This window comes from Aspergillus thermomutatus, assembly GCF_002237265.1.
Source record: "Aspergillus thermomutatus strain HMR AF 39 chromosome Unknown NODE_33, whole genome shotgun sequence".
Taxonomy (NCBI): domain Eukaryota; kingdom Fungi; phylum Ascomycota; class Eurotiomycetes; order Eurotiales; family Aspergillaceae; genus Aspergillus; species Aspergillus thermomutatus.
In genome coordinates, this window is record NW_020798082.1 from 118,666 (window position 1) to 143,102 (window position 24,437).

The following is a 24,437-nucleotide window of genomic DNA, read 5'->3' on the forward strand; positions in this document are numbered from 1 at the left end:
CTTCTTTCAAATCTCATCCCTAAGGAAATGTTCAGAATGTGACGGCAATCATGTCCTTCAACTTCGGACGCAGGCTGTACACCAACATCTGGGACACAGCACATCCTCTGCTTGGGCGTGAGCTTCGAAACAGCCGCATGACTTTTTTCTTCGAATCACCAAGCACAGGGAATTGGTTCCGAAGATTTCTCTTCAATACCCATGTGCGAAAGATATCGTCATTGCCTCCGCGAACGAGACATATTACCAAGCGCTTTGCATCTGGTAGCTTTCTTATGCTCGGGGTTTCCCCGAGTCCATGTGCAGTAGAGGCTGGGACATCTTGCGCAATCGGCCCAGAGAAATTCATCTCGCAAAGTCACTTACTCGATAGGAAATCGGTTCGCGCGTCACTGTACACATGGAAAAGAGGTTTGCACACAAGCAAGGATGATGGGTCAAAGTCGGAACACTCCAATAACACTCTGGGCCATGATAAGAATACCTCTCCCTCTCCTGGTCAGGAATCTGCGGATGGTGATACTCGTTCTGAGAGCTTGAAGTCAAAAGAGGAGCACTTTGAGGGATTCACAAGCCGGCACATCATGAACCGTCTGCCCCACATGTCACATCTGCATCGACCTACGAAAGAAGAACTGCTAGCTGCAGCTAATGGCTTCTGGTCTCGTTTGAAAGTACGATTTAAGTGGTTCTCTATCCGTAGCGTTCGTCCCTTCAATTTTGACGAGATTACTGCACTCTTTTCATGGGTGCTGCTGGGTCATGTTGTATGGATTGTTCTAGGGACCACAACCTTCTTTTCACTGTTAATAATTGCGATAAATACGGTGCTGGCTCAAGGTATGTTCCAAGGCATTGACTGACGGTCTACCTCGAACTATATGTGCTAAGGTCTCTAGAAACACTGGCAGGATGGGTGGGCAATTACCTCACCAAATCATCTGGTGTGAAGGTTGTCTTTGAATCCGCCATTGTTCCCAAATGGAAGGACGGTGTCATTACGTTCAAAAATGTATTCGTCTCAAGGCGACCGGGACAGGGAACAGGGCATGTCAGTAAGGGTTCGTCGAAGACTGCAGCTGCCGCCGCTGCCGCTGCCGCCCTGAGCGGAAGGTCTAGCCCTGAATCATTCTCGGATCAGCAATCGATACCCGATGAGGAGGATACGAATTACACGCAATTTGACGTGTCCATTGAGACAGTCAACGTTACATTGTCTTTCACAAAATGGATCAATGGAAAAGGGCTTTTGCGTGATGTCGAGGTGAAGGGAATACGAGGGGTTGTCGACCGAAGATCCGTTCACTGGTCGGACGACCATTTGGATCCCAAATCTTATCGGCACGAACATCATCCTGGAGACTTTGAGATTGACTCGTTCAAGATGAGCGATGTCCTTGTTACGGTCTACCAGCCGGGTGATTTCAGACCTTTCTCTGTGAGTATATTCTCATGCGATCTTCCACAACTGAGAAAGCAGTGGCTCCTCTATGACTTCATGTCAGCGAACATGATGACAGGGTCTTTCGACAACTCCTTGTTCACTATTCACCCGCGGCAAAGTCATAGCTTTGCGGGTGCCGAGATGGATAATAACATTGAGGCGGATGGCAAACCCAGCCCATGGAAGAAGCACAGCAGGATACGCATCGATGGGCTAAACATTGATCATCTCAGTCGCGGGGTACAAGGTCCCTTTTCCTGGATACATGAGGGAACCGTTGATATCATTGCCGACATCATGTTTCCAGCTGAAAATGATGAAAGTCTGGCGCAAGTAATGGCCGGCCTATACGATCGGTTAGAAGCAACCGTCATATCCAACCAATACCATGAGTCAGACTCACGCCGTCAAGCTGGACTGGCCGATACTCCTTCGAGCGACGACAGGCGCTTTTTAGTCACTGATCTGCGGCTTCAGTTGAACAATGTTAGGGCAGTGGTGCCTTTGTTTACCCGAGATCTTTCGTACATAAACAATGCGCTGATACGTCCCATTGTGGCTTACATCAATTCGAGGCGAACTTTCATTCCCATCCACTGCCGTCTTGTCAAACGACTTGGAGACTTTGACGGTAGTTGGACGACCTTTGACAGCGGGCTCATGGATGATCTTTCGGCCGCGGTAAGCTTTTACAACGCTCTATTGATATCTATACGTACTCATTCGTTTGGTTTTCTCTAGGTATATGATGCATTTGCGCGGGATGTGGTTGATGAGCAAGCGCGCAAACGGCGTTTCAAGAAGGTTGGCTTCTGGTCTCTTCAGCTGGCCGCTCAGGCAATATTCATGGGAATGGCGGGAAATATAGCATAATCTGTGTATGTATCTTCTTTTGTACTTATATGGCGTTACTCTCTGTGATTGGGAAGGAAGGTAGATTATTGCGGCACGGGCGTTATAGAGACAGTCCCCTCCATTTACATACCAAGCCCTCGAAAGGTAGATCAGCCCTGTGTACTAGTAATTCTTCACCTCAATGCTTACTGTTTATAGCAAACTCTTGCTTTCTCCTTTTTTGGATCTTGTTTACTCTGTGTTGAGCTCCGAGATTGATTCTACATCTATCATTTATGGCCTTCAGCATGAGATTCGAAAAAGAAGTGGATCAAACACTAACTGTATTCTGAAAATGACACGGTCTAAGAATCAAAAGAATTCACACGGGCAGATGTTCGTCAAATAATGACCTTTGATAGTAGAACAGGACTTGCATATAATGTAAAAAGACATCCTCCTCGTCCTCGGCGGACGACTCTGGGTAAATATTCAAAACGAGCCAATGTTCATACTTCTAAGGTTCTGATAATGCGGTATTGTACTCGGATTGCCGAATCTATGTTTTCCATTGACCATCCCCATCAATAATAAGCCGACAGTAGTCTGCTATGTAGAGATCAGACGAAGAATCTATAGGACCTTCCTCCATTTTTTGTAAAAGACCTCCATGATTTCTCTGGATTCCTCGAGCGAAATGAGGATCTAACAATAGAGTATGATCAAAGGTGTTCAAGTTGTCAATATATCCAGAAGCTTTCGAAGTCGTAAGATGCTCCGCTCCCCCCTACCCCAGAGCATGCTACAAATTGTTTACAGGGGTAACAATAATGATCAAATACGCCCATAATAATAAATCAATAACGCCATTGCTCTAGCCCCGACTCTCCATTGCCAGACTAGATATGTTTTTCAAGGAATCGTCCCCATGGCATTAAGCTATTTTCTTCTTCCCGGAAATACCATGTCTTGATCATGTATTCCTCATTTCATGTGAGTGATGTCAGCCTGTAATGTATTTCGACCCTAGCAACGCAACGGATACGACAAATTTTATCACATGGATACTGGTTAAATGAGCTTGATCAATAACCATTCATTTATTTGTCCCCCAAGTGCGACCCCTGGCGCCAACCCCTAAGTCTGTGCCGTCCGGCTCTCCTTAGTGCCGAATCGTTATTTGCCCAGCTCCTCACCCTCCTCATGCTGATTTGAGCTTCGACTCCTTAACGAGCCATGTCGCAGCTTCGGCACGGCAGCGACAACAATCCCAGTCCCAACCAGCTATCTGCAGTGTACTCCTTTCCACCTCAAGCGAGGGATGCAGAATACCCGCGTTCCCCGTTGACAGAAAATCTTCTTCCCCGTGACTACTCAGTTGCGCGAGCCGACGCCCAGCCCTTACGTTCTGGGGCTGTCGCTGTTACTGGCCCCCGCAAACCAACGCCTTCCCCCCTGAATACAAGTGACTGTTCTCGAGAAGACCGTCAAGACAACTCCAGCTTGCTACAGAGCCCTCTATCTCCTCGATCATTGGTTAAAACAGCGCCGTCGCCCAACCATTCTTCGACCAGCCGGATAGCCCATGCTGCATTTCCCTCACACCGATCCGGTACTGGCCAAAAGTCGACCATATCGTCGACAGGCGATAGGCCGCTTGGTCACCTGAAACAGCATGGTAGAGGTATGCCTGCGATAGAGAACGACATCGGAGCACGCAAATTATCGGATACAGGCGACTCGGTGCAGTCGGCAACATCATCCCCAATATCACTCCTGGACTCCTTGCAATCAATGTCTGGGGACCGAACACCGGGGCACCGTGTTATGCCCCGCACTTCATCAATTGATTCTGCAATTTCTTCTCTGTCGTCGGCCTCTCAATCCCATAAGTCATCATTCGATGCCAACGCGGTCAGCCAAGCTGATATCGATCACCTTATAGCAACCGCGGGATCACCCGAGGCTGTTATCATACACCTTCTGAAGGAGAAGCATCATGCAGCCTCTCAGAATGCGCAGCTCTGGAGACTGGTGGACAAGCAGCGTACTCTGATTCTTGGGCTGAATAAGGATCTTGAGCGTGCCTTGAAAGAGAAAGAGCGCTATAAGAAAAAGGCTAAAGAATTACAGAATTCTATACCTCCGGTGCCATCCAATAATGATCACGTTGTTCAGTCTCGAGTTGCCGATGGTGCGGTCACCCGTGTCAGTCATGACTTATCAAAGCAAGAACAAGCGCCGGGCGAATCATCACAGGCGAAGAGCCCGAACTTGGGCATCCAGGATCCTTGCGACAGCCCCGTTCTCGTCCCAGGGGCGAAGACAGATCGCCAGTCTCCTGCTGGAACAGGCTCTCCGCGCCTGAATACGACGTTGACGACTGACTTTGACAATGAACTTTCGCAACCTGAACAAACAGAGGGGCTCGATCAGCAAATAAGTTCACAATCGTTCGCTTACTTGCGAAAAGAAATGTCAACAGCGAGCCCAACTTCCTTGGCCAGTTCTAGCTCGGCTCTGAACGAGACCTTCCCGGTGGAGGACAGACAACAGAGACTTCCTCATCCTTCCCGCAAGCCTCCTCCCGCCCCCCTGAAGCTCGGACAAGGAGAGCGTGCAGCTATGGAGAACTCGGGAATCTATGATTCAGAATCCGATTACGAAGATATTCTTGAGGTCGACGAATTGCCGATTGAGCGTGGCAGGAGGAAAACGAGGGATGACGATGATCGAGAACGGGGAGCAGTCCTTGACAGGGAAATGGGCGCTCTTGAGGCCACTGGAAAAGAGACACCACAAACATGCGATCCCAATCATCTTTCAGGCAAAACCTCGCCCAGTGGACTGACACTTGGGATATCTAAGGACACGTGGCAACCTATTTCACCGTCCTCTCCAATTGAACATCAGGGATCTCTGACGTCTGTTCGAAGCCCTCGAAACATTCATGGGCCCTCTTTGAACGATCAATCCGCCGTCACAGTCCCAAAAAGTCCGGGACTGCCCCTCAGCCCAAGACCAGAGGATCGCCCTATAGGCTCTCCCTTGCCCCGGATGCCCAGGGAAGTGCCAAACTCATTGGCACATCTGCCGATGTCTTCAGAGAATAGCCTCGCAGGCTTGGCACTGTCCCCGCGCGCTACTCATCATGCGAGTCCCTTTGCTTCCGGAGCTGCTATACCTACTGATACTAGTTTTTCGCATATTGATGCTACCCACAGGCCTGTTCCCACAATCGATTTTGGCGTGAGAAAGGACAATCCTCGGTCACCCTGCTCTCTTGCAGCCGGGATATATCAAGGCCTAGTGTCGGAGGATTATCCCGGTCTTCTTTTGCCTCCAAACGCTCTTCCTTTGATACGAGTGAAGGTCTCTTCGTCGCGACTTAGGCCTTCTAGAAACAGCTACATGGCACCGAAGCCTTCGGAAGAAGAGCCCGTATTCACTCTGGGTGTTTTTTCGCGGTCAGAGAACCTAGAACTTTGGCGCGTAGAGAAGGTCATTGCGGCCCTCCCTCAGCTGGATCAACAGATAAGACAATCGTCGGCTTTGTGGATGAAACTGCCAGATAGATCAATCTTCAGCGGACATTCTCCTGCAAAAATCGATGCGAGACGTGCCGCCTTGAATTCCTACTTCGAAGCTCTGCTTGACATACCCCTAGATGAGAGAGCGGCATTAGCGATCTGCCAATTTCTTACATTGGATGCAATCGAGCCGCGAGATGACGAAACAAGCTTGCTGAAGGGTAATAGTAAAGCGACGTCGGAAGCTTTGCGTGGTCAAGATGGGAAACCCCAAAAAGAAGGCTATTTGACCAAAAGGGGCAAGAATTTTGGCGGCTGGAAAGCACGATACTTCATACTCTATGGGCCTGAGTTGAAGTATTTTGAATCGCCAGGTGGTCCTCACCTCGGTACTATCAAGATCTTCAACGCTCAGATTGGCAAGCAATCGCAGCCCACAAATAACCCAAACAGCCCTTTGTCTGGGGCCGAAGATGACTCTGAAAACCAATACCGACACGCCTTTCTCATATTGGAACCGAAAAGGAAAGATTCATCTGCGCTCGTGAGGCATGTGCTCTGCGCTGAGAGCGATGAAGAAAGGGATGCTTGGGTTGAAGCACTCCTGGCGTATGTTGATGGACAATCAGATAAAGAGGGCACAGAGAACACGTCGCCGCAGAGTCAAGGTTCAACCCAAGCAAGACATGTCTCTCAATCGACCTCAAAATCCAAACTTTCCCCAGGTGGGAGCAAAAAGAGCGGCAAGGGAATGAGCAACTTAGAGATGGACTTGACCGATACTGTGCAGGGATTCAGTTATGATGATGCTGTTCCTGCTGAGCCGCCTCTTCTCGGTCCTCCATCCGAAAAGCAACCACAGAGATCCCCTATGTTCCCATTAGAGTCAGCAATGGAAGCTTCGGATGCAAACCAGGCTTCGGAGCACGTTCAGCTCTCATCTAAAGTGATATCTGGACCTACAAACGGTGCAGTGATCCAGGATGCAGGGGCCTGGGGCAATAAGACCGTCACTAGCACCAAGGAGAAGAAGCGCAGCATCTGGGGTTTTCGCACGAGGTCATCGTATGATCTTGCCTCGCAGCTACAGGCGAGTCAAGAACCTTCATCAGCTCAAGCACTCATGAGTCCTTCTAGTGAAAGAAAAGACCTCGTCAGACCTGTATTCGGAATACCCTTGGCGGAGGCTGTGCAGTTCTGCGCTCCGCAAGGTATTGACGTCGATTTACCAGCTGTTATCTATCGCTGCATTGAGTATCTCAAAGCGAAGGGAGCAGCAACAGAGGAGGGTATATTTAGATTGAGCGGTTCCAATGTGGTCGTCAAAGCGCTGAAGGAACGCTTCAATACTGAAGGCGATGTTGACTTCCTTGCTGGTGATGAGTACTACGATGTTCATGCCGTGGCCAGTCTTTTCAAGCAATATTTACGGGAGCTCCCCACAACTGTTCTCACTCGTGAACTGCATCTGGATTTTCTACGTGTGCTTGGTGTGTATACTTTCCTTCCCTCTTTTCTCTCCTCTTCTCTCTGAGGCGCTATAATAATCTAACCCTGCTTTAGAATTGGATGAGCGGCAGAAGAAAGTCCAAGCGTTTAACTCCCTTATCCACAGGCTCCCACGACCAAACCTGGCCTTACTACGGGCACTAGTTCAGTTTTTGATCATCATTGTGAACAACTCCGACGTGAACAAGATGACAATCAGAAATGTTGGCATTGTCTTTGCACCAACGCTCAACATCCCGGCACCTGTTTTCTCCATGTTTCTCACAGACTTTGAGAGCATATTTGACAAGATGCCAGAAGGCCAATTAGAGCCAGTCGAGCTGAAAGTTGATCGTCCGGCTCTCCCAGAAGACATCCGCTCTCCACGCCATCAAATGTTCTCAGATTTGCCTACGCCTGCTTATAGTCAAACAACATTTCGCAGGCCCACAGAAACGGCTGACGATTTACACCACGACACAGGGTTCATTTCAATGCAGCCAAGTTATGAGCAATCCTCCCATAACCCAGTGGAGCATTACAACCGGCAGCCGGATTCCCCATCTATGAATAGAATGCTGATGCCCAGCGTTGATAATTCCCGTTCTGCTAAGGCCAAGAGGCGGGAGAGCTCTATGCTGTTCATGGAATACAACCACCAAAGCTCAGGTCTCCCAGCTATGCGCCATGATCAGAGTGAGTGTCCCTCGATCACGCCGGAACTCAGCCTTCGTTTGCAAACTGACTGAGAGAATCAGGTGAATGATAAGACGATCATATGTCAATTGGAATTCCGATTCCATGTATCCTTGCCACACCATACCTTCCCTGCCTTTGCATCTATATCCCCACCAGCTTGCCTTCCCCTCCTTGCATATTATGTGCGTTTATTCATCAGTTACAACCTTGCATTATGTTTTCTTCTTTCATGATTAAGGTTAATGTCAATTACGATCTGGACGGACGTGGAATGATAATCACGAAGCCATACATACATACAACGAAGGAGCTGCATGGAGGCATTTAATGTTAATGTTAATTGTTTCAGGAATATATCTTAGCGACTGTGGCCCAAGAGTCAGTGCCTTAATCATCATGATACAAACGTGTTGGACACCATTTTGTGGCTTTAGCTGATTACAGTGCACATAACATAGCTTGTGTCAAGCAGTATCTACCTCGAGGATCCGAGCTTTTGTATCAAGGTGTACTTACTTTGTCTATAACCTTTTCCCAACGTTTAAGGAGTCATAGGTTATCACCATCGCCAACGCAGCTATTCTCGAGTAAGATAACTTACCTTGTGAACTTCTATTGGGACAAGCAAATCAAGAACGGAGACTAGTATGACTGATGGAGTGGATACCTAAAATCTTCTTGTCCGTTCACCCCTCCAGAAGCCCATCAATTCGCCGTTTTCGCTAATCCAATCCCTGACGCCGTCTACCACGGCTTTCGCCATCCCTTTATTCTTCATCTTTCCATCTGAAGCCAGAGCACTGCGAGTACGTCCTCCTGCAGGAACATGCTCGCCTGTCGCATACTCAGATCCCATACTTGGCAAGACATTTTCTCCTGCGCTGAGACTAACAAAAAGAGCGAATGGAACCAGCCACACGCATAGTCCGAAGTAAGAAGCCACTTCGGTGAAAGTTGGCATATCTTCGACATCAACTTGGTACGGCTGACGCCAGTTGGTGCCCACTCGTGATGAGGGCAGTGGTTTCGAAAAATGGCGGAACCAGAGCCAGTGATTCAAGCCGACGAGAACACATGATAAAATAAATAATGGATCCGACAATTTGACAATTGGGAAACGGCGTAGATTGCTCGCGTACACGATGTGTGAGCCGATACTGAAGATGGAGAGGAACAAGGGAAATCGATCGAAGAGGAAGAGAAGAATCTGGACGAAGATGATACTGTATATCAATCGAGTCAACACCCGACGTGCGAAGACTGTATGTTCTTCCACTAGCTCTGATAGATAGTAGAGCCCCGATGCTAGTGTATAATTAGTTCAGATGTCCTGGGAAATGTTACAAGTTTCTCAAGGCGAGTTTAGGCTAGCGTTATGAATTTGAAGCACCAACTCCATGAGTTTCATTGTCAGGCTGCTTACCTATAGCTAGTGTTAGGAAAGTAAATCCTACAATGACCCCCAAGTAGCCGACAAGAGGTAATATCCACATTTCAAGATGATAAGGCGATGAAGCCGGAGAAGAGCGTCTAGCTGTCACTGGAATGGAGTTGGAAACGAGATCGAGAAGAAAGAAAGTCGAATGGGAAGCAAGAAAGCTCAAGAAGAGATGATGGAATGTCAGTGCGTCTATAATTTGTTGTGAAAGGGTGTCGAACACAGCGCCCGGGCGTTATGGTGGCCATTCATGTCTGGTATGGTCAAGTAGGCACCTACTTTATCTGAAAGCTGGACGCTTCCATCCGCGAGTTGATGCCTCAGGCTTGAAAGGCTCTATCGGGCAAATCAGCCACCGTGCCGCCATCAGATAGGAGAAATGGTGGATAAGGGAAAATGAGAGGGGAACAAAAAAAATCCTCCCAAAAGTGAGATTTTATTCGAAGAGTGAACGAGGAAAAGGCAGCTTGGTTACCGAATCACCTTCCAGTGCTGTCCACGTTCATAGTTGAAGATTTTCACTCAAATTGTTGACCTGAGACACAGCTGAGCCGCGAGAAGCAGTAAAGCTAGAATTCTCTTTGGCATTTTCTGATACATATCCTCGGTGGATCTGCGATTCATTTTCACCTTGCCGGCCATGTCTCGTCCTGAGGATGTTCTGTGGGTTATCTCAATGCGAATTATTACTCTTGTCGTTGTTTCACTTGAGCTTGGTGCTGACATGGGTTTTGAATTTCCGTACGCAAAGGCCCCCCGATCTTTTCTACGATGACAATGAATCTCGAAAATACACGACTTCATCTCGTATCCAGAACATTCAATCAGATATGACCCATCGAGCGCTGGAGCTCCTCGATCTTCGTTCTCCATCGCTCATCCTCGATGTGGGGTGCGGTTCGGGACTTTCTGGCGAGATCCTTTCCCAAGTACCTCCTCAGGAGGGTGGACCTCATACCTGGGTCGGGATGGACATTTCACCAAGCATGCTTGATGTGGCACTCCAACGAGATGTTGAGGGCGACTTGCTCCTGGCCGATATTGGACAGGGCGTGCCATTTCGGCCTGGCACTTTCGACGCGGCAATCAGTATCAGTGCTATCCAGTGGTTGTGCAATGCGGAGACAAGCGATGTCAGCCCTGAGGGACGTCTTCGTAGATTTTTCGAGGGATTATACGCTAGCCTTCGCCGTGGGGGACGTGCTGTCTGTCAATTCTATCCAAAGAACGATGCGCAACGAACCATGATTAGCGGCGCTGCTATTAGAGCTGGCTTCGGAGCTGGTATCTTAGAAGACGATCCTGGCACAAAGAATGGCAAATTATATCTCGTCCTGACCGTTGGAGGTGGTGGACTGCATGGCGATATTACTGGTGTTGTCCAAGGCATGAACGATGTTGACGTCTTGGATGCCAGGAGAAAAGCCACGGAGCGCAGCAAGGCCCAGCCATCTAGGAAAGGAGATAAAGCTTGGATTCTGCGAAAAAAGGAACAAATGGCAAAGAAAGGGAAAATTGTGAAAGCAAATTCCAAATACACTGGAAGAAAGAGGCGTCCTGCATTCTAGTTTTACATGCTCTAGAGGTCCAGCCGTGTGCCACAATTCACCACACTCCAGCTCACTCGCCCATTGCGAGAACTACAGCTATATCGACGCAATGCAGTGATTAACATAATCCCTTGCTATAGACTACGATGGCCGAGCGCTTGTTTGTGCGGTGGACAGAATTGAGCAGTCATTAGGTACAGTGTCCATTTGGGAATTCTGAGAAAAGGCCTTCTTGTTTTCACGAAGACCACAAAAGCTATTTGACAGATGAGTCTGTCTCGAAGGGATGCTTTCAGGTCAGATCCGCTCCACACGGGGACCTATGAGCTCGGGAATGGGCAGTAAACTATCCTCCAGGAGATTTCCCTTGCTGTGTCAAGCCTGGGGTAGGACGTCTCATGCTGTGTGGAAGCTCGTGGAGCAAAGAGAGGCTTATAGATTTTTGCCGATTGATGATACCCTTGATTGAAAAAGAGCCAACGTTCAAATACCTTTATTCATAACGACGCATCTAACACATACTTTCTATCCCACAATCATGTGTATCGCCTCGACTATGCAGTAGACGTCTTTTTGCATTGTACGCGGTTGTAAGTGTTACAAAGTATAAGCACAGGTCTGACCAGCTAGCAAGGCCTTCAGGGAATGCGACAACAGACCATTTTTTCGTCATCATGAGAATTGCAGAAATGAGATGAGTGGTATCAGGAGTAATTACAGAGCAGCCTCCATCTTGTCCAAGACGGCCCTGGTGAACTCGTGAGTGGTGGCTTGTCCACCCATGTCGCGAGTTCTTGTTTTACTGAAAATGAGGGAATTAGTTGGAATTCGACCATCGAAAAGGATGATTGTAATGAACTCACCCTTCACCAATCACATCATACACGGCCTTGGAGATCCTGTTTGCGTGATCGTCCAAGCCAAGGTGGCGAAGAAGCATGGATCCAGAAAGGATCATAGCACTGGGATTAGCCTGATCTTTGCCCTTGATATCGAGGCCAACGTGGCGGCAACCGGGCTCGAAGACCGCAACGTCACGTCCCATGTTGCAGCCAGGAACCACACCAGGTCCACCGACAAGGGCAGCGCCGACGTTGGACAGAATGCCTCCGTACAAGTTGGGCATGACCATCACGTCGAACTGCTGGGGTCGAGAAACGGCCTGCATGGATGCATTGTCGACAATCATGTCGTTAACTTCCAGAGTAGGGTACATCTCGGCGACCTTGTGGAAAGTACTGCGAAACAGGCCATCGGCGAGTTTCATGATGTTCGCCTTGTGGATGCAGGTGACCTTCTTTCTGTTGTTGGCGAGAGCAAATCCGAACGCGAATTTGGCGATGCGCTCTGATTTGGCACGAGTGATGATCTTCAGTGACTCAACCACACCCTGTACCGACTGATGCTCGAGACCAGAGTACTCTCCCTCGGTATTTTCACGGATAATGCAGAGGTCAACGTTGTCGTGACGTGTCTTGTAACCGGGAATATTCTTAATCAGAACGATTGAGGCGAAGATATCAAGTTCTTGACGGAGAGCAACGTTGAACGACTGGTGACCCGAGCGCTCAACTGGGGTGAACAGGATACCCTTGAGACCAAGCTTGTTGCGTCGAAGAGAGGCGATGGATTCTTTGAAGAGCTCCTCCGAATGCTTGTTGCCTGTATCGACACCGCTGACATCTACCTGCTCCCACTCAATGGGAACGTTGTCGGCCTTGAAGATGGTCTTCACCGATTCGGCAACTTCCGCACCAATACCATCACCTTTGCATTACAGAAAGATCTCATATCAGCGATACCGACTACTGACAATTGGGGGAAAGACTTGGTGAGCTATAGATACCTGGAATGAGAGTAACGGTGTATTTGCCGCCATACTTCGTGGGCTTGAAGATGTCAGACTGCACGCTAGCAAAAGCTAGAGACCCAAGTCAATAGAGGCCATAGAATAGCAGCCAGTCTTGCAGCAAAAGAATCGAAGGTACATACATCTTGCTGGGATCGAGGAGTGGACGAGAGAGCCTGCACCAGCTGCGCGGCGGAGGAAAGACTGCAGAACAGGAACAAATTAGCTTTAATTGGCAGAATCACGACGGTGAGGCACGAGGAATGAAAAAGCTGCTGCAATGCGGCTGCAATGCTGCTGCCGGGCGGAGGGAAGTAGCCTGAAAGAGAAGGGGAAAATGGGACAGGAAACGAGAAAAAGCCCGACCACGAGCCACACAATCTGTCTGATGTAGGGTCTTACTAACCTGCGCGGGCTGCGCCGTCCGCAAGGAGAACATTTTGGCAGGCAATGGACAAGAAAAAAGAAATTGAGCAGAAAAGAGGGGAGATGGAGAGAAGAAGTGTGCCCCGGGTGAGCAAGAAAACGCGCAGGCGAAAAGACGGATGGAGTTGGAAGATTGAGTAGTCGGGGTGCACGGCCACGAGGAAGAAGGAGGCGCCGGAAAAAACGGCGGATCGTCTCGGCATCCATCAGGTGTCTATTCCGTCCTCCGTACTCCGTATGTATTGATTGCGCAGCAGTTTCGTGCCTGTCACCCTTACACCTCACAACACGGCCCGATCTTATCTTTTCCTCTCTCTCGGCGCCATAATATCGTCAGTCCTACTATGGGAAAAAAAAAAAAATTTAGGTAACAACGCGCTAATTATTTACACTGCAGAAGAAGAAGTGAGAAATAAAAATCACAGAGACAATAGTTGCTGCAGTTTTCAGGTAATCGCCAGACACTGTCAGTTTATTGTTACGAAGGCTACAGTACAGAAATACATCATGATCCAAGTTCTTTTTCTTGGCTTGCTGGGTAGAGAGATCATTACCTCCATGGATTTAAGGGGGGAATTCCTCTGTCCTTTACCGCATCTGTTGCATCTGTTGCAGTCCGTTCCAAGTATGTTTTCTATTCTATTCGGTCTATCAATCAGCATCGAGACCTCTCCAAGATCGCTGAAAGAAAGAGATGATGCAAAGTTTATTGAGGAGCTTAACTTTATTGATGGCTCTTTTCGGTCAAAAAATGTCTATTGACACCCTTGACTGCACATAAGTGCCTTTATCACCCGCTATTCACATTTTCATCCATCATGATGATGGATTTTCTAGATGAATAATTGGTCTTGATAGAGTCTGGTCAACTTCAACGCCACTTCAGAATCATGAAGGAGCTTTTGAAGGAGCTTTGAATCAATAACACAAAGGCTGATTCTTATTGAGGAGCTGCTTTTGCGATTCCTGTTGATTGATGATCTATTCATGGGGTGCAAACTTTGTGTTCATTCTCCTGCTTCGCGGCTTTCCCATCAAACGTTGAATAGAATCACTCAGGCCTTGGGAATGCATATCCATGGGTTGCATTTGGCGCGGTCTCAGTACCATCTGCCTACTTAAAGCCCATGAGACCTGCCTCGAATCGATCTCCTGGTTGACATCAGAGTCATCAATTCCAATTCAAAGCCAGGCTTTACTTTGCAGCCTACAGTGACGTATTCTTTTCTATCTCTCTACTTCGTTTGATCATCGAACATGAAGCTCCTCTCGCTCGTTCTCGCTACCTTCGCTGCCACTGCTGTGCAGGCAGGCACCATGCAGTGGTGCCAGCTTCCTGGTCAGGGTTGCTACATGCTCAAGCGCGCTGCCGATGCCTCAAATGAGGTCAGACGTTCAGCCAGTGCCGTCGCTGAGGCCGTTGCAGACGCCTTTCCAGGCACCTCTCAGTGGTGCCACCTTCCTGGTCAGGGCTGCGCCAAGGCGAAGAGAGCTGCCGAGGCCGCTGAAGAGGTGAAGCGCTCCGCCGATGCCTTTGCTGATGCCATGGCTGCTTTTGAGGCGGAATAGGCAAAGTTGGTATTACCCATATTTTTCGCGTCTTATTCATTGTCCTTTGCCATGTTGCTCAGTCTTCCACCAATGAGTTTTCCCTTCGACTAGTTCAGTTTGGTTTTTTTTTTTTTACCCTTTCTCCCCCACCCCCAAACCCTCCTCTTCTTGACCGAAGCCGTATGGACTTTTATTTCTGTTGCAATTGTTTCTAGGATACGTTCAACCCGTTGGTATCTCTATCTCGGGCTGGTTACGACTCCTTACTGATGCGAAATTTCACAGTGCAGATTTCTGCAGATTTCTGGCGCGTCGTGTACCGCCGACATTCTCTTCGATCATGGCTATGATTACTCGCTCTGCGGACGGGGTTTGGAAAGAGGTTCCAGTGTGGGACCGAGGCAGGGGCATCTGAATGCGCGGACTCGTGGAGGCCCAATTCGAGGGGAAAATATGAAACATCACAACGCCAATGGACGAGCAGGGGATTCTTTTTTTCCAAGCTTTCATGTTGATATTGGGTTTTGACATGGGGACTGGATATATATAAGGCGAGACAGCCTTGTGTTTCCATGGCACCCTGGCCAGAAAACGAACTCGTCATTCTTTCTACTTACAATGGTTGAGCTGGCATATATCATAACTCTCAGGTTGCAACAAATTTTGCCTCGCGTTAACTCATGTGTACTTATCTGACCAGTGGTAAAATTGTATGGATCAAGTTGCGATGTGTGTAAGGCGCCGCATCAGAAAAACCTAAAAATTGAGACTGTAGTCTTCAATCAAGTAATCCGAATTCCTCGAGTACTGGACATCATGGTATCAGTGCCACATTAATTAATATTGTGGTAATTATAGTATTCTTTGACTCTAACTAGTACCTATCATTGGTGATGGCGCGGCTACTCCAGAGAATCGCTATATTCCTAAATAATAGAACATTAAACCTTTACTAGTGCAGAAGTGCGAAAGCATGAGAATACAGATAAACAGAAGCAAATCTCATAGTTAAAGCCCTTGAAGTTCTGACTCCAAGATTAACTAATAATATACCATGCAGGATACCTGAGGCTAATTACTTTGATGTTACAACAAGCTATATTCATGGCCAACCAGTGCAGAAGTGCATAAACGTACGTTGCCAGGTAGGGAGCCACTACAGGAACGATACCTATCTTGGTCGTGGAGCTTTCCACGTGGATACGTCATAGCCTTGATATGGATAGATATTTCAAACCTACCAAGTACGTACTACCAATTGTAGATCTGATAATCTTGGCGTATCCACAGATAAACCTGATGAGGTTGAGCAACACCCCCCATCATCAAAACAGAGGAAGGGGCTTGAAGGAGAACGTGGGAAATCTAGGTTTTTTAAGGATTCAAAGCATGCCCTAGATTCAAGCCATGGGCTTGGAAACTTATATCAGCATCGATTCGACTAGGACCGAAGGACCCAAGTGGAAGTTGTAGGTTTGGTGCATGGATTGTGGGCAATTCTGTACTCTAAACATATCTATCGTGTACGGAGTACAGAGCAGTACATACTTACATGCATCATGTATTTAGAACATTCTAACACTGCCACATCATACATGCTTTTGACATAGGGTAGTCAGTCCCTGCAATTATACTAATGAGACCAATGCTCCCAAATGGGTTCAAAAGAACAATGTGTCAGTAATACAGAGCAAAATCCACACTGACAATGGCAGATAAACAAGGGTAGTACACTAAAGCATAATTCAAAAAGTGGCAGCTGACAGTGTCGTTCGATTCATTGCATTGAGATGCCAATTCCAAGATCATTGAGAGATCGGGAATTATAGACTATATCTCCCAGTTCTCACCACATGTGAATAGATGGAACTGATCACGGAGTGGCTTTACGGTAACTTATACGGGCTATACTCTTGTGGTCGTTCGAAGGCATGTCAAGGTGTCCAAATAAGCCTTCCATGCTTGATTACCAGATGGGCTTCGAGAGGATTGAGCCACCTAGGGGCATCTCAAGGTCACCGCTTAACAGGCCCAAGTTCAAGAAACAGTACCTCTATAAACAGACAATAAATTCACACCAAATGTGGCTCCCAGATGAAGGGGTTGAGATGTAAGAGACACATCCGCCACAGTTCAGCTATGTTGAGAAAGGAAGCTCATCCTGCCGTAAGTCCATGGGCTTTGTCGCTGCCTGGCGCGCCACATGCGAGGAATGATGGTAGTGCTGTGTGATACTATAAACGATCGGACGGATGACGTTTTTGTCCTTTGGTGGTTCAGACCCCATGCTCATCTGTTTTGCAAAGAGCGTCGCAAGGTCATTCTGCATTGCAGTACTACTCTCAGACGCCGATAGGCCACACTGAATCCGTCACTAGTCAGGAGCTCAGACTGAGGATGGGTGAGGAAAGATCCCCACCTCTGCACAACAAGGGTTCATAATGAATGCAGCGAGTGCGGTAGATACGTCCGTGATTTTCCCACAAAAGGCACATGTATGCAGAATAGTTGAGGACATCTCGGGAAGGCTAACCAAAATATAGGCAGAGAAAAGATCAACCGATCGTACCATCTAACGATTATGAAACGTCAAGCAGGCGTGAGGGCGGGATATGCGTAGAATATAAATATTTGTCTTTAGGATCTGTTTGCAAGGCATCAACGATTGTCTCTGACAGACAGAGACTGAAATCGAACCGAGACTCGACCACTAGGCAGATATCAAGAAATTGAAAAGAGAATGTTTGGAACCAAGAAGGAGAAATGGCAGAGATTGGAGATCTATATAGTTGGTTTGATGCCTAAGAATTGGGACTTTGAGCAACAGGTTGGGCACTCAACAAGGTGAGTTGACCTAAGCGGGGACTGGTACAGAGTCACCAAAGCAGGGCTTCTTCTGCTTCATGTGTAGTGAACAGACTCTTAAATTAAACGCTAGAGATTTGTGACGGACTTGGTCATGTATGAAAGAGCACATCTATATATATACACTTTCATGACTCACAGGTCGTAATAAAGAAAGGCGATAAATATCTATCTTAAAACATTATTTTGTCTTGAGGCTTAAAGCCCCTCGCACTGCTAGCATTCTCACAATATTATGCAGTAACTATAATTGCTATTATTAGTCATCTTATGTGTATTCTATCTGATACATCGTAATATCATGTGATAACAACCTTTTGTAGGTAGCTACGGATGGTGATAGGCAGAAACCCCGTGACGCGATCATAGCTACCTTAGCACCTACATCTTTGGAGCCAGCAAGCTAGCTTGCACATACTGCTGCCATATCTTATCTTAAACCTTTCCCATATCATTGACCTCTGATCCATCACCCTCACCGTACCTTTCATCTCACTTGTCATCTGTTCCTGCCTGAGTATTCATTTTATTAATTGATACTCACCTGCCGCTGCTCTCATCTCACCTGTCCAACGTCACAGCTATGGTTCAGTCCCCCTCTACTCTGCTGATGTCGAATATCCAATAAGCTGACTTCACCCCATTACAGACATCTATCGGTACTGGATATGATCTATCGAACTCCGTCTTTTCTCCGGACGGTCGCAATTTCCAGGTATTTGATTTATTTCCCTTGGCGAGCTAGGAGGTACTCATACGCCCGGCAGGTGGAATACGCAGTCAAGGCAGTCGAAAATGGAGGGACAGCTATCGGTATCAGATGCAAGGATGGAGTTGTCCTGGCAGTAGAAAAGATCGTCACGAGTAAGCTTTTGAAGCCAGGTGCGAATAAGAAGATCGCGACAGTGGATCGCCATGTGGGCATTGTAAGGCAACAATGATGTTTGATGTTGGCAGATCAGCATCTCATTGCGACGAATCAATGCATGCTAATTGATATATGCTTGTGTCCCAGGTCTCAGCGGGATTGGTCCCAGATGGTCGTCACTTCGTCTCGCGAGCTAGAGACGAAGCTTCCTCGTGGAGAAGCGTATACAAGGGGCCCATCCCGATATCCGCCCTGGCCAGTCGCCTTGGAAGTTATGTCCAAGCTTACACGCTTTACTCCAGTGTACGACCATTTGGGGTTACAGCTATTGTAGGAGGTTGGGATTCTGAAACCGAGTTGGCTGTTGATGGTCAAGTAGGAACCGGACCAGCTTCGGGCTCCGGCGGTAAAGTTACAGGTGCAAAGGCTGGTGGGCCGGGACTTTATATGATCGAGCCCAGTGGGCTGTACTGGGTAAGATGATTGTGGACGTTCAACTTCTTTCTCGTGCTAACTTGATAAGGGCTACTACGGCGCCGCCACTGGCAAGGGAAGACAGGCAGCGAAAGCTGAACTCGAGAAGTTGGACCTAGCTTCCGAAAATTTGACTCTGCTCGATGCCGTCAAAGAAGCCGCCCGAATCATATACGTGGCCCACGAAGACAGCAAGGACAAGGAGTTTGAGTTGGAGATGTCTTGGATCAGCTCATTAGACGGACCGACCAAAGGGAAGCATGAAGAGGTACCCAGGGAACTCCTTGAGGAGGCTGAAAAGGCAGCAAAGAAAGCTTTGGAGGACGAGGACGAGGAAGAGATGTCAAAGAGTGATGGCAATGAGGGCGAGCGAATGGAGGAATAGAAACGTAGATTGAAGATCACTACTCAACAATACAAAACAAGGATAATCAGATCTCTTGAGGGCAGCCAAGGGGTTCGTTATTGTCACTCGTATGTTAGGCCCAAGTGTTTTTGGGGCCTTTTCCCTCTCGCCTATCTAGCCATGGGTGTTGTAACTGCGCCTACCTCTGGTTCTTTCATGAAGCCATTCGCTGTTGCTAATTGCTATGAGACTAAACGATTTTCCCTTCTACCCAATCTCTTCTCTTCAAACCGAGTTCCACAGCCGCTTTACCCCAATCCTCACCATGATTATGCATTCCCTTCTCGCCAAGACCGGCTCTTTCCAGGCCTTGTTCTTCCGTCAGAACAGTGAGCACTCCGAAAATGACTGGCACGCCGGTATCAAGTTGGACACGCATCAACCCATGAGACACCGCATCCGCAATGTACTCAAAATGCATTGTCTCTCCCTTGATGAGAACACCGATAGCAATAATGGCATCAAAAGGTTTAGATGCAGTCGAAGTTGGCGATGTCTTACTCAGGTCTGCAGTAGAGGACGATAATAAATCCGTAGCACTGATGCCTCCTGCGGAGGATGATCCTTTGGCAGCCTGGAGCTGCGAGGCTGCGTACATTCTGGTAGAGATCTCAGATCAGATAGGCCTATAACAGAAAGGCAGAACACATGCCTGCGTCTCAGTATTGCGGTTGGAATCGCCATGTCTTACCGCTGAGCAGCAAAGGGTAACTCGTAACTACCGGGCACTGTCTCAAGGGTGATATCCTCTTCAAGTACACCGGCTGCCAAAAGGCTTTTTTTTGCCCCTTCCACAAGAGGTCCAATTATTGCCATGTTCCACCTGGCATGAACAATGGCAACGCGAAGCCCAGAGCCTTCAAGAAGGGAGAGGAAGCATAAGCAGACGCGTCACGGAATACAGATTAATCCCTCACCATCAAAAGCCTGAACAGCTCCTGGCCCTTTCACTGATGACATTTTTGGATACAGATGTCTTCCTCAAGAAAGTTCGTTGTCGAAATGATGATGACTCGAGATGGTTCGTTAGAAACGAGTGGTGGTTCTTTGGGACAAAAATCTTGTGGGGAACTGGAAGTCCAGTGACACCGACCCCGCGCTTGGTGGGAAATGGCAGGGAGCTAGCATGAGCCGACTACCTATTGAGGTTCCAGCAAACCCTACGCAGTGCAGGGTGCGAAACCTGTAATTCTGCATTGATGCTTCAGATTTAGGATACCGAGCTGGGAACCACCGAACATCGGAATCATGCGACCAAACAGATATTGAATGGGATAATGTTCCTGGATATACCTCTCTGAACAAGGGTATGAAGGTCTTAGCTGTAGCTTTACTCAAATGACCAGCGTGATGAATCAAACAGAGGTTGATAAGATGAGCATCTAGACTACAATAACCATAGCACTTCTTCTCATTCCCGCCTGGTATGAATGTGTAAAGTGAACAATGCAACAAAGATACTGGAAACCATTCTTTAAGAACTCACGTCCCAGATCCACGATCCCTACGTGACACGAAGTGATATAGTGATCTATTCAACAGTGACCGATTTTGCGAGGTTGCGAGGGAAATCAACGTTGAGTCCCTCTCCAACAGCAAGCCAGTAGGCAATAAGCTGCAGTGGAATAACGTTGAGAAGACCTTGCAGACAGTCGACGGTCCTCGGGACCTCGATCTTTTCGGTCTGGGCGGAAGAGAACTCTGGGTCGTCATGGTTACAGATCACAATAGGGCGACCACCGCGAGCAATCACTGATAAATGGTTAGAGGTACCGAAGACGAATGCAGGAGGGAAAAGATAGCTCACCCTGCTGATAAGCATTCAGAGATTTTGAGAAGATATTGTCCCTCGTAAGAATCATGATAATGGGCAGATTCTCATCGACCAAAGCAAGGACACCGTGTTTCAGCTCACCCGACATGACCGCCTCACAATGGAGATAGGATATTTCCTTGATTTTGAGTGCTCCTACAGAAGCCATTAGCGTCTGAAGTACCACAAGTGGGGATACTGTAATGCTGACCTTCGAGAGCCGTGGGGAATTGACTGCCTCTGCCCAAAAGAAGTAAACTCTTTTGGTCCTTGAAAAATTTCGCGCACATCTGTTTGATGGGTTCATTCAGTTTCAGGATCTCTCTGAACTGTCCAGAGATTTTGGAAAGACCGTCCATGATCTCCTCCCGTCGCTTTTGCTTCGACGCGCGATCCTCGCTCAGAGAGAGTGCGAACATGACCATGGCAACGAACTGGGACGTATAGGCCTTGGTAGAAGCAACGCCAATTTCAGGACCAGCATTGATATGCACACCACAGTGGGTCAATAGAGAAATGGAAGATCCCACGACATTGACAATGCCGACGGTCAATGCTCCTCGTTCAAGGCAATAGCGAAGAGCCAAAAGCGAATCGGCGGTCTCACCCGATTGGGAAACAAAAACACAAGTATCGTCCCGGAAAACAGGCGCCTGTCTGTCCAAGAAGTCCGAGGCAAGTTCAACTGATATGGGGATCTCAGTGAGCTCTTCAAAAACACCACGTACGGCCATGCATGAATGATAACTGGTTCCACAAGCAATGAAAATGATACGCCTGCAGCGACGAATAGTGGAAATATACTGCCGAAGCCCCCCGAGAGTGACTTGCTTGTTTGCAACATCCAGCCGACCTCTCATGGTATTGACAACTGACTCGGGCTGTTCAAAAATTTCCTTCTGCATGAAATGATCGAATTTGCCCTTCATGATTTCCTGAAGCTCAAGCTCAATGGTTTGGATAGCGCGGACGTTCGAGGTACCATCATCCTTCGTGAGGCGGTGGATATTCAGTTGACCTTCATGGACATGGGCGATGTCATCATCTTCGAGATAAAGCACTTTCTTTGTGTGCTCAACGATCGCAGAGGGATCAGAAGACAAGAAAAACTCTGCCGGCTGAGGGATGCCATCATCGGAGAGAAACGCACGCGACTGCGACCGGTGCAGGAGGGATTTATCAGGTGGAGCCAGAAGTCCGGTAGCGGACTTCTTGATAGCTACGTTCTGAGAAGCCTGCTCAGCGGGAAGAGCTCCATCTTCTGAGTACTCCACATCAACGAAGTCCACTTTCATCTTCTTTGACGTCCTCACACCGATGACGAGCGGAGAACCCTTGCGAGCCGCAATTACCTCATGTGGGTAATGGACAGACTTAATAAGGAGGCCAAAAGCACCCTCGAGCTCTTTCACGACGGCCTTGGCGAGGACTGTGAACTCAATGTCGGGCTGCTGGTCGTACAAGTATTTCGCAAGCTTCGCAATACATTCGGTGTCAGTTTCCGTCTCAAACCGGAACCCCTTGCTCTCTAGCAGAGCTTTGAGTTCCTTGTAGTTCGTAATGATGCCGTTGTGAACTACTGCGAATTCCCAGTTTGGATCAGACCTGTCGGGCAAAATGTGCATTAGTTAAGTCAATGGACCGCAACGTATGGTTGGCCCTTGAGTGCCAAATGACTTGCCGAGACTGGTGATGCACTTACCGGTGAGGGTGGCAATTCTGGCGAGAGGGTGTTCCGTGAGTAGCCCAGCGGGTGTGAGCAATGCCAGCGTGGGACTCGAAAGTCTTCGTCATGTCGGGCTTGGATTCCTCAATAAGCTCCTTCAGTTTCGCGACCTTACCAACTTCCTTGAAAGCGCAAACTTCGTTCTTTTTGTCACCATCCACTGCAAAGCCCGCCGAGTCGTAACCGCGGTATTCCAGTCTGGAGAGTCCTGCATTTAATGATTGTGAGGTTGCCGTCAGATCAAATGGAGGGGAGTCGCATACCATTGAGCAAGGTATCAATGATGTATTTACGGTCTCTCTCGACGAGATAATTGATATAGCCGAAGATGCCGCTGGACCAGGTTAACAGTCCGCATATTAATTCTCTTGGAGAGAAAGCAGAGGTCTATTCAACATGACATACCACATCGTGGAAGACTATTCAGGTAGAGTTGGAATGGGCTTGGAGAAGGTATAAGGCAAGACCGGAACTCCAGGAGGACGCTTTTTACCTGACTATGAGACAAAAAGAGGGGGAGGGTAAAGAAGAAGAAAAAAAAGGCAAGATGAGAGTAAATCAATCGCCAACGAGGAATAGAGTTGATGAGACTGCCCTGAGGGTGGAGGTAGAGAGGCAGAGATTGATTGTTGACTGCTGTTGAATGGTCCACAGTCTTCTGTGAGATTTGGATAAATGGATGAGTAGTTTAAGGGGAGCAACTGAACGAGCGAAGGGAGGGGTCAATAATGTGAGGCAGAGGGAGTTATTTGACACAGGATCAACAAGCTGAGAGGAGGGGGGAGCTGTTATGCTTTATGTTGCCGCGTTACAAGATTGACCCACCCACAGGACCAGGGAAGCTGCTACAGAATGGAGCCATGGCGTTCCCATCCTTTTTTTATCCAAGTGAGGAAGTCAGGACCAACAACCAGGGGTTACTGCAGCGTCTGCGCCTTGTAGCCACAAACACAATCTGCTGGAATGTCTCACCTACAACTCGATTCGAAACAAACATTGATGGATGGCATACACAGGAGTGGAGAGCTGCCTACCCCTCTACGAAATGCTGATGCTGACGCTATCATGCTAGATAGATAGTAGATAGTGGGTGTTAAAAATAAAATGCTAGATTAATAGTAGGAGTTAGCTGAAGTGTTGCTATATACAGAACAGTCAACTAAATAATAGGCTACCCCTGGTACTCCCACTGACTTACTGTACCGGACCCATTCCTATTTTACTTGGGAGTGTACAAAAATAACATACTCTGTATTATTTATTATCTTTTATTCTTCTAGCGGTATGTCTGTCTATATGTGTGACTCTGTCTACAGAGCATACATGTAGCAATGACTGAAAACTACCTTAGGTCAATGACTATACTTGCTTAGTAATCTAGCATGCCGTCCAAGTCTTCTGGTGGATGAACTAATCATGTTTAGATGAAAACTTCGATGCCCAGCTTGACTGACACCAAGCTGGCCGCTGCCTGTG

At 47.9% G+C, this 24,437-nt stretch overlaps 8 protein-coding genes across 8 annotated transcripts; 5 read left to right on the forward strand and 3 right to left on the reverse strand.

The window, feature by feature from the left end:
* Positions 1 to 584: 584 nt before the first annotated feature.
* Positions 585 to 2,317, forward strand: CDV56_108662 (mitochondrial distribution and morphology protein; the record flags this gene model as incomplete). The annotated part of the gene is made up of 3 exons (XM_026762281.1): positions 585 to 840; positions 900 to 2,125; positions 2,186 to 2,317. 3 exons carry the CDS (start codon positions 585 to 587, stop codon positions 2,315 to 2,317), a joined length of 1,614 nt encoding a protein of 537 aa, XP_026616884.1.
* A 1,197-nt stretch (positions 2,318 to 3,514) lies between these two features.
* CDV56_108737 (GTPase-activating protein BEM3) lies at positions 3,515 to 8,045 on the forward strand (the record flags this gene model as incomplete). The annotated part of the gene is made up of 2 exons (XM_026762356.1): positions 3,515 to 7,298; positions 7,372 to 8,045. The coding sequence occupies 2 exons, from the start codon at positions 3,515 to 3,517 to the stop codon at positions 8,043 to 8,045; spliced, it is 4,458 nt and encodes a 1,485-aa protein (XP_026616885.1).
* Positions 8,046 to 10,263: 2,218 nt separating this feature from the next.
* On the forward strand, positions 10,264 to 11,001 carry CDV56_108855 (18S rRNA methyltransferase BUD23; the record flags this gene model as incomplete). The annotated part of the gene is made up of 1 exon (XM_026762474.1): positions 10,264 to 11,001. One exon carries the CDS (start codon positions 10,264 to 10,266, stop codon positions 10,999 to 11,001), a length of 738 nt encoding a protein of 245 aa, XP_026616886.1.
* Positions 11,002 to 11,697: 696 nt separating this feature from the next.
* On the reverse strand, positions 11,698 to 13,271 carry IDH1 (isocitrate dehydrogenase (NAD(+)) IDH1; the record flags this gene model as incomplete). Its single annotated transcript, XM_026762494.1, has 5 exons — positions 11,698 to 11,785; positions 11,847 to 12,750; positions 12,830 to 12,904; positions 12,976 to 13,036; positions 13,239 to 13,271. 5 exons carry the CDS (start codon positions 13,269 to 13,271, stop codon positions 11,698 to 11,700), a joined length of 1,161 nt encoding a protein of 386 aa, XP_026616887.1.
* Positions 13,272 to 14,515: 1,244 nt separating this feature from the next.
* On the forward strand, positions 14,516 to 14,827 carry CDV56_108915 (mating alpha-pheromone PpgA; the record flags this gene model as incomplete). Its single annotated transcript, XM_026762534.1, has 1 exon — positions 14,516 to 14,827. The coding sequence occupies one exon, from the start codon at positions 14,516 to 14,518 to the stop codon at positions 14,825 to 14,827; it is 312 nt and encodes a 103-aa protein (XP_026616888.1).
* Positions 14,828 to 18,342: 3,515 nt separating this feature from the next.
* On the forward strand, positions 18,343 to 19,401 carry CDV56_108968 (proteasome core particle subunit alpha 7; the record flags this gene model as incomplete). Its single annotated transcript, XM_026762587.1, has 3 exons — positions 18,343 to 18,600; positions 18,690 to 19,016; positions 19,066 to 19,401. 3 exons carry the CDS (start codon positions 18,343 to 18,345, stop codon positions 19,399 to 19,401), a joined length of 921 nt encoding a protein of 306 aa, XP_026616889.1.
* A 211-nt stretch (positions 19,402 to 19,612) lies between these two features.
* CDV56_108985 (lumazine synthase RIB4) lies at positions 19,613 to 20,020 on the reverse strand (the record flags this gene model as incomplete). Its single annotated transcript, XM_026762604.1, has 1 exon — positions 19,613 to 20,020. One exon carries the CDS (start codon positions 20,018 to 20,020, stop codon positions 19,613 to 19,615), a length of 408 nt encoding a protein of 135 aa, XP_026616890.1.
* Positions 20,021 to 20,953: 933 nt separating this feature from the next.
* On the reverse strand, positions 20,954 to 23,371 carry gfa1 (glutamine--fructose-6-phosphate transaminase (isomerizing) GFA1; the record flags this gene model as incomplete). Its single annotated transcript, XM_026762626.1, has 6 exons — positions 20,954 to 21,174; positions 21,230 to 21,391; positions 21,447 to 22,840; positions 22,938 to 23,169; positions 23,225 to 23,295; positions 23,367 to 23,371. 6 exons carry the CDS (start codon positions 23,369 to 23,371, stop codon positions 20,954 to 20,956), a joined length of 2,085 nt encoding a protein of 694 aa, XP_026616891.1.
* Positions 23,372 to 24,437: the final 1,066 nt, after the last annotated feature.